This window comes from Sebastes fasciatus, chromosome 20 (genome assembly GCF_043250625.1).
Source record: "Sebastes fasciatus isolate fSebFas1 chromosome 20, fSebFas1.pri, whole genome shotgun sequence".
NCBI classification, from domain to species: Eukaryota; Metazoa; Chordata; class Actinopteri; order Perciformes; family Sebastidae; genus Sebastes; species Sebastes fasciatus.
In genome coordinates this window covers 13,213,293-13,222,579 of record NC_133814.1, presented here as the reverse complement: position 1 = coordinate 13,222,579, position 9,287 = coordinate 13,213,293, and the positions used below count along the sequence as shown (strand labels likewise).

Below are 9,287 nucleotides of genomic sequence, written 5' to 3'. Positions count from 1 at the left end.
GGGATCCTTTTAAGGTGCAGCGTATTTTATCAATAGATTGCTACGTAGAAAAACTTTCCGGAACAGTGAACTTAACACTGTTGAACCATCAGGACTTAATGAACTAAGCCTGATGTGTTTTTTTTGTAGCTGGAACCAAGCCTTACTTGTTACTTAACCACATTGCTTGACACAGGCCATTTACTATTGTTTTCAATAGGAGATGATATCATTTATGGTGGGGACATTCTTTATGAATCAGTTTCCAAGTAAGGGAGGCTATTTAAATGGATGCGAGTCTCAGATCTGTTTGACCGTGACATACTTATCTCAGAGTCAAAGAGCTACAGGAGATCAGAAATATAATGGAGGAAGAGCACAATGATACAAATCTCTAACTGTTGTTCAGCCTGATGAGCGAGTGTCTATTGTTCCTCGCTGTCTGTTGGTTCACATTTTTTCTTCTGACTCTCTGCCGAAGGCTTGATGTGAGAACTAGCAGCTCTGATTTACGGTCCTGCTACCTGATCTGGAATTAAAGCGATGCACATGTGAAAACGCTACTGAAACCTACCTTGATTTTTAACATTAAAATATGAGTTTCCTTTGCTTCTAACTTCACATTGACATGAACAGTGTGCATGCTTACTTCAAAGGCCTTCATCTTTTCTTTTTTAAACACACAATATCTCAATAATACATCTAGTTATCCATTGACTCTTTGGTTTGAAGCACATTCTAGTTATTCAAGGAAGTTTGCACAGGAGTTCTTCAAGTGGGAAATGTTTAGGTCAGCTGTGAGTGGCTCAAGGTCATTTTGATAAAGTTAAAAGCACAATGAGGAACAATCGCATCCTCACAGACGTCAGTTATAAGGAAGCAGAGTGACAGGATTAAAGTGTGAACTTTGAAGTAAAGCACACCCTCTTTGATAATAGCAGGCTTTTGTGTCATCTAATGTTTTGTGAAGTATAAGGTTATAGGCCCTCTTCAAAGCCACGTCTCAAGTGTCTGGCTCAAGTTCAGTCCGAGTGCGACAATAGGGGTTAAATGTGATGCCGTTACTCAACGGCATTTAAGAAAAATACTAATTTTACTCACAAGAAACTTCATTTATTTAATTTTTAAGTGCATTTGTTCCACATTATTAAAGAAAAACTAAGACGACAAGAGATTGACGCCAAAATCATTTTAATTTCGAGACACTTAACAAGATCAAGAGGTCACAGTTCTGTCACGTGCAAGTAGTGCAACACAGGGATAAATGTAACATATATATATTATTGTGATAAATAATGGTGTTCATTCAACCGAGTGACACTTCAATCCTTCATTACACCCGCTGTGTTGAGTGTTCGGCTTGGCAACGTGGCTACATTTCATCTGCCGACAGTATCGGCATCAATGAGGACAAAATAAAAGCATATAATAAAAACGGTTACAAAATAAGAATATTAAAATACAATAAAAGATTAAAGATTTAATCATGATCTCTAACTATTAATTGGTACAGACCTGAGTTTGAACTCTCCAGACAGATACTTGCCGGCAGATTTTAATGCCGACACTCAGATTACATTGCTGGATTTCTAAACTACCATTACTACATCTACCCAGTAAACTCAGTGCATCCCTTTCTCAGGTACGTGAAAGAAGCTTTGGCAGCTCAGAAACAGACTCATGTTTAACATAAATCAATTAAGCAAGCATGCATACAACAGATTCAAATCTGATTACAGATAAATAATTGTTTACGATGGACAACTGCATAGGAGCGAGGCAACCATCATCACATTTATTATGTTTTCATGATAACATTATTTGTATATAGACAGGAAAGCAAAGTTCTTGTGGCATTAAGGCTCAGTTTTGCTCGGATGGGACCTTGTGGGGGGGAGGGGGGAGGTGTATCCTCATTGCAAACAAGTTTACCAGCACTACCATGAGTTGCTGAGACGCCAGAACCTTTTACTGGCTCTAACTCCTCCCCAGAATGACGCTCAGGGCCATCAGCCCAAGAGAGTAGCAGGTTTTGGAGCTAGAGCTGGTGCTGCTACGCTGTGTTGTGACTGATTGCGTTGGCTGGATGCGTCTGTAGTTGTTGAAGACAAGAGGTGATGAGCTGTTGGCGACGCGTACCGTACTGTTGAAGAGGTTAATCTGGAAACAAGATATTAAGCCAGTTAGCTACAGTGAAGCACCATCAAGAGCATTTGTGCTGACCGGTCCCTGTACTTCACACCAGAAAAAAAAAAAAACTCACCACATCTTCGCTGACTAAGATGGGGTCCTTGAACACAGTCCAAACCACAGCCTCATTACAAGTGGGGGTGGTCAAGGAGCCAAGGTAGCGGTAGTAACTCGAGCGGTTCACCCCGACCAGGACATCATCCAGTGTCAATCCACTTTCCAGTGTAGCGATGTCATCTGAGGGCAAGAAATACGGCCTCTGAAGGGACTGTAACATTTTATTCACAAACATTAGATCAAAGAGTGAAATCTCTCCTTACCGCTGTTTGTGATGTTGGCCAGGTACGTGCTCAAGGTTTGCCAGATTGCAGGTTGGCCAGTTGACCCTGGCCTTACCTGAAAAGTGCACATATTTGTTTAACGGAGGGAACAAATGCTTCATGGGAGGGTTGTGGCATAAATAAATAAACAGTGGAGTGACAAATTAAACTACAGAGAACATCCTAAATGATGCTGTTGGAACAGAAACAGGATGCAGAAAGCTTTTTAAAAGCTTCATTTGACTTTTTGCAAAACTTAAGAGTTAAAGACACTGATACATAGAGCAGTGAGTTTTGAGACATAGTTTGAATATATTAAAATGTATCTCACGTCAATGAAGAAACCAAGAGCAGCAAGTCCTGTAGAGTCTGCGAGAGCTGCAGTTATGTTCCCATTATGACTGCTCTTGATGTTTACAATGTGAAGCTGAGGGGGGTGAAGTAAAGGAAACAATATTCTAATGAGTTTAATGGTAAACCTCTAACTTGTAGCTGAACATGAAACAAAGACTGGAGCACTATACCTCCATGGGATAGCGCTTGCCATCCACAGTGTGCTCAGAGCCAGGGACAGAGCTGCCATTACCCCAGTGCAAGTGGAACTGCAGGCTGTCGTATCTTTCTTCCAGGCCTCCTCCCTCAACCCCAACACCGCTATCGATGGAGATTTTGACTGGAAGAGTGTGGGAGGGAACAGAATGGACTATTAAAATACAAAACTGGCGAGAAACAGGAGAAAAAAGGGCTTTCATTGACCAGATGTTGCAGTTACTTGTAGGATAAAAGACCACACCAAAAGAAATTCCATGTAATAGTGGAGCGGATAGTGGAAAAATCATGCAAATAATGATACAAGCACCAAATTTGGCATGATGATTCCCAAGGGGACGCTTAGCAAATATGAACGATTGGCCACTTGAAAATCCAAGTTTCCTTCCCTGAAAGACCGGATAAGCAGGAATATGACCAGCTCCATATCCAACACCAGGTGCTAGAACTGGAACTGTGGACTCTCAAGCCGCAAAAACCACAAAGCAAAGACTCAGCGGACGGCCAGAAAGTAAGAACAAACTTATGGAGGATGTTAAAGCTGTAAAAATGTTATCAAGCATACCAGAAAACATATAACTCTACATCACACATTCAAATTGACCAAGTACATGCGTTTCCTTAAGAAAAACATTCTCCGCGAGTAAATTTGACAGCCATCTTGAAAAAAATGTCCGCCATATTGCAGTTAAAAATTGTTAAAACTATCATAATTAGATCCAGCATGCCAGAAAACATAATTTGACACCAAGATCACTCAAATCGATCAAGTAGATGAATTTCTATGAGAGAAATCATTATCAGCAGGTCAATTCGGCGGCCATCTTGAAAAATGGCCGCTATCTTGGATTTTCAAGTGGCCAATCATTTATATTTGTTTAGTCACCCCCTCTGCAATCATCATGCCAAATTTGGTGCTTGTATCACTATTTGCACGATTTGATTGAAAAATGGATGTTATCCGCTCCACTACACTGTAAAAAAAAAAAAAAGTGTAAAATAACAGAAATTTTCCGGCATCAGGGGCGCCAGAAAATGTTGTTAAATGCTGTTAAAAACGGAAAAATACTGTCCGTTAATTAACATAAATAAACTGTAAAAAAAACAGTAATTACCTTTATATAATTAGCCTTTATTACTGTAATTTTACAAGAAATATTTTACTTTTAACATATATTTATTGTTGAAATAGTCATACACCGTAAATCTAAGACCATTCGCATATAAATCACAAATGAAACATGTAATTTTACGTTGCAAAAGCCCAAATTTACATCAACACAGAAGTTTTGCAAAAAAAAAATCTGTATTTTTACAAGAAATATTTTTAGAATTGCATGAAATCCTTTTCTTCTAACATAAATGAATTGTTAAAATAGAGTCATAAACCTCTAAAAACAGAATAATTATCTTTAAAAATGATCAAGAAAAGCTTAAATCCAGATAATTATGATTACAAATCTAAGACCATTTACATATAAATCACAAATGAAACGTCATTTTAAAATAATCTTCCTGTCATTTTGAAACACAGACAAAATGTAAAATTTCTTGAATTTTTTTTTTTTTACAGTGTATAATTCTTACATAACCAAATATAATTAAAGCATCCAACAGCATTTAAGAGGGTTTCTGTACACACACACACTCCTCACCTGTCTTGCCAGTGTTAGTGATGGTTTTCAGGTTGGAGGCTCTGCTGAAGTTATGAAAGGTGAATGCAGTCAGTGAGGAGTCAGCTGTGGCTTCTGCTGGGACGATGTTAATGGGAGACTGTCGACTCCCATTGCAGAATTGAGTAGAAATCGTTGCCCAGGTAGTGTCATCTATAAATAGGAAGAAGACTTTTTAGTAGCTGCAGAGGAAGCAGTTAAGATGTTGCATTTGGAGATAAAGGGAGATTACGCACTGCAGGTTGGAGCATGGTAACACCAGGCTGGAGAAGGTGGGGGGAAAAAAATATTTCGTTACTCTCTCTCTCTCACTCATGACAAACAGTCTGCAAAAGAATCAACATATATCAAGATGAAAAAGAAATAAGTGTAAATACCGACGGTGCCTGTGGCACAGTGGGCGCTGGGCACGAGGACGCACAGAGCGAGCGCAGCTACAAACCAGTTCATCTAAAAAAAATAACAGACAAAAAGATTCACTCACCAAAATGGGTTAAAAACAAATGCTTTAAATCCTCGACAAGAAAAATAGCCATGTAAAATATACGTTACGATACAACTTTATTGTCACTTTGCACTGAAATTCATTTTGCATCCATAGGCAGCTCAGTTTGAGAGAAAGTACACATCAAATAGACATGCTGTTACCACAGACAGACAAGTGAGACCCATCAGACAAAAAACATCACCATTATTCATACATAACCCATTACAAAATTACCATCTGTCCTCTGGATTTACGTGTATTTAGCAGCACATTAATTATTATTTAGCAACAAGATGGACTGATGGACAAAAGCCTTCTTTAGCCTGATGCGGTTAAATATAGGGACTCTGACACGCCTCTTGGAGGGCAGAAGTTGATATTCCCCATTTAAAATATTTAAAACATGCAAGGGATCAGAATAATTGCAGTTGGCAAGTCTGAGCATACTCTTGTTTTGAGCTGCTTTGTGAATAAGAAAATAAAATTATTTTTTTAACAAGCCAAATGCTACCAATTACGCACACATTTTAAATATAATATAAAATTTTTTGAAATAATTAAAATAAGCACAAATGCAGAATTTGCACATGCTACTGCCATCTGTAAAGACTGCGCAAAAAAAAAAAAAAGACCTCCAATTTTAGTCATTTGGAGGTCTTTTTGGCCGCAGCTGAATCCAGTTGAGTTGAGCAGCAGCAGTGTCTTACCTTTGACGCACCTGTACCTTCTCTCTGTCAGCTGTGGAGTCCCATCCTCCCTCTTTTTATTCGCTCAGCTCATCCAGCAGGTGCTCTGACACCGCCTCTCTGTGTTGCATCTCAGAGGCCCTCGAGGCTTCACCTGACTGAAAGAATGGGGCTGATAAGCAGCAGAGGAGATTTGTGACTGATTGTTTGTTCAGAGGGAGTTATTGCACTTACTGTAAGATTAGTGACTAATAAAAGGAAGTATAAATCCACCATTATTGCAGTTAAATAAATACATTACATATGGTCAAATAAAATACTTCCTGGTCCACATGTCCTACAAATTAAATGACAAAATTCACAACACATATAAGCTTTTTCCGATCTGATGGCACAATCTACAGTAGAACATTGCTTTTTCATAAAATAAAACCTTTTTCGGTGACACTTTATATTAAGGTCTTTGTAATAAACGTAAGTTAAAGGGACTATTTGTAACTTTCAGAAATGCTTGTTAACAGCGACACCTGTGGCCGTTAAGTCAACGAAAGTCAGCACTGGGCTCGCACTAAATAGACATGAACGAGTATCGCTCAAAACAGTGAGGCGACACACGTCAGCTAAAACCACAATATCACTCTATATTTCACCTGCTTGGCAGTAATGTTAGCTGACCAGACGAAGGTCTCTCCATGAATCAATGCTGATCCTAGTGTTGGCATTTCCTGCTTCAGCCCGCAGCTTCAGCGGCTGAAGCAGGAAAAGAAACGTTATCGTCCTCCGACCACTGCGGAGCCCCGTCACTTCATAAGACACGGGAAATCTCTGTTTGTCTGGAGGAGCTGCAGCATTTATTTCTGCACAAACGTCCACGGTACGTTCACCAGATATTCTCATTCTCGCATATTCGCGCATATGCGAGCGCGCATCGGACACCGACCCGTTAGATTTATACGTGTAAAAAGTTACAAACAGTCCCTTTAATAGGTAATAAGGCCCTTTTAACTTCTTATGAGATGCTTATTAACATTATTATGTGTTAATAAGATTATATCATAGCATCATAAACAAGTTTAATGTTCGACATTTATAAGCACTATAAGAAAACTTTTTATGAGTTTCTTATATTATAAAGCTCTGTAAAGTCAACGCGGAGCAGCAGATTCAGGTGATCTTTTAGGAGAATTGTCTCTTCCTGGTGCTCTGGGGTTGACATAAAAGGGAATTTTAATTCCTGGTTTAGAGTACAATCCTGTGGCTTCATAGTTCCTGAAACTATTTATGTGTCATTTGTTTCAGTCATACGTGTGTGGTCAAACCAAGAGGCGCAGATTACGGAAAGAGCTTCTCAAATTTGATTTAAAGACAAGATGTTCTTTTTCTTTTGAGATGCCACGTGTGCTCTTTGACCAGAGGTCTATACTCTACTATGCACTATACATCACTCACCCAAACTGTGACAGGTGGCCCTGTTGCTCTGGCTATGTCCATACATTTCATATTTCATATTTTCTTCTTCCCTTTCCCCCACCACCTAGTGGGCCCCTCCACTTCTGGCCCTCTGTGCAATGTGTACGTTCCTTGTCAACTCCTAGTTCCCAATAAGTCCAGCGCAACCATGCAGTGCTCCTATGCTTGAATAAATGCTTACTTTGTCTGTGGTCATTTCATTAAACACAACTGTATTAGGAAACTAGCATAATAAAGCTCTCAAAACTAGTTTTTGACATAAAGTCCTTCCGTAATGGTCCACAGCCTCTGTCCTTTCCACATTTCTCATTCATTGTCTATGTAAGCAGCCGTGCAATGCATTCTGGTAGCATGGTGGAGTGATTCGAGAGATTGAGCGTCCAAGCCCTCAGGAAGTGTGCCGGGCTTTGATGCAAATTTTCGGAATTGCCAAACGGCGGTACTACAACTTCCGTGTTCGTCACGTGATGCCATTGGGCCCAAAAATATTATTTCCCATAGACTTGCATTGGGAAAGAGACGTCTGTAACTCAGCGGATCATTTTTTTAGGTGAATCAACTTCCCAGTACGAACACTTTAATAGCCCTTATTTAAATAATTAGGTCCTGAAAGTTGTAAAATGCATTTATAGCCGAATCCAGAGTTATTTTCCTTCCTCCGTTCATATGAATGAGACCCAGACCGAGGCTGGAGCGAGGGCTGGGAGGTGAAGTAAAAGGAAACGCTACTGCGCCTGCTCTATGGACCCAATGGATGCAGAAGATCGCCAGATGATCCGGGTAATTTATCACTCGGTAGTCGAGCCATTTTGGCTTCATGCGCCACTGAGCAACTCTCATAGGAATGAAACGGGAGCCCACCTCAAATGCTGTATCCAGTTCTCTTTATACATCCATAGGGGCGCCATGTTGGCCGCTCCTCATTTGCATAAAGTTGAGGTCTAGGCTACTTTACGTAAATCACGGGGGTCCGACGTGACTCGCCGCCTCTGGAAACTCCCGAGACACTTTTAAACTAAGCCTTGTCTATCCAAATTAAAGACAGATTCAGCAACTGCGTAACATATTTCTCGAATAAAATGTTTTCAGAAAACATTTCGGTGAACTGTTTTCATGATATAAGAAAAGAAAGTTTCCAAATGAGCCGCCATGTTGGTTCCAGTTTGAAAGCTGGGAGCAGCAGCCCACGAGGGAAAGCGTCCAATCAGGAGCTGGATGCCTTGTGTATAGTGGCAGCCCATCAAGTGTCCAATGCTGTGGACGCCCCTGTGGACGTGTACCATAAGACAAGGCCACAAAATAGCTAATAATGCAGGACCCACCACAGATATGACTGGATCACCTGCGTACCAGGCCATGGGTGGGGTTTGTGTGGTCTCTCTGTTTAAAACTCTGGATTGAGCATTTTACTACAGTACAAAGAACAAATAGAACATGGGAATGTGATGTACGTTTTAGCTTAACGATGTGGCCACAAGCATGTAAGGTTTGCTTATAAACTTTAACAATTTATAACAATTATTTGATTAATAGCTGTCAAAGTCTGTCAAAGTCACTTTATTAATTCTTTGTGAGGGTTTCTGGACAATATTTGTCATTGTTTTGTGTTGTTAATTGATTTCCAATAATAAATATATACATACATATACATATTTATACATACATAAAGCAAGCATATTTGCCCACTCCCATGTTGATAAAAGTATTAAATACTTGCCAAATCTCCCTTTAAGGTGCATTTTGAACAGATACAAAATGTGTGATTAATCGTGATTAACTATGGACAATCATGCAATTAATCGCAATTACATATTGTAATCAGTTGACAGCTCTGAGACTGGTGTGGGTCGATGGGTTTTCAAAGCATGTGACATAGTTAGGAATGATTACATAAACGTGCACAGTACAGACAGATGTACTGATGTACAGATAT

The 9,287-nt window shown here is 39.7% G+C and overlaps 1 protein-coding gene across 1 annotated transcript; it reads right to left on the bottom strand.

Annotated features, from left to right (window-relative positions):
* Window positions 1-1,153: 1,153 nt before the first annotated feature.
* Window positions 1,154-6,006, bottom strand: LOC141758828 (carbonic anhydrase 4-like). The gene is made up of 9 exons (XM_074620571.1): window positions 5,906-6,006; window positions 5,089-5,161; window positions 4,948-4,974; window positions 4,694-4,864; window positions 3,014-3,162; window positions 2,821-2,916; window positions 2,490-2,565; window positions 2,243-2,406; window positions 1,154-2,139 (listed from the first exon to the last, which is right to left on the bottom strand). The coding sequence occupies exons 2-9, from the start codon at window positions 5,159-5,161 to the stop codon at window positions 1,957-1,959; spliced, it is 939 nt and encodes a 312-aa protein (XP_074476672.1). The 5' UTR covers window positions 5,906-6,006; the 3' UTR covers window positions 1,154-1,956.
* Window positions 6,007-9,287: the final 3,281 nt, after the last annotated feature.

Coding starts and splice junctions, on each gene's coding strand:
- LOC141758828 (XM_074620571.1), bottom strand. CDS start 5,161: ATGAACTGGTTTGTAGCTGCGCTCGCTCTGTGCGTCCTCGTGCCCAGC. Junction 4,975..5,088: donor CTGTGCCACAGGCACCGTCG/GTATTTACACTT, acceptor CACCTTCTCCAG/CCTGGTGTTACCATGCTCCA. Junction 2,140..2,242: donor TCTTAGTCAGCGAAGATGTG/GTGAGTTTTTTT, acceptor TCTTGTTTCCAG/ATTAACCTCTTCAACAGTAC.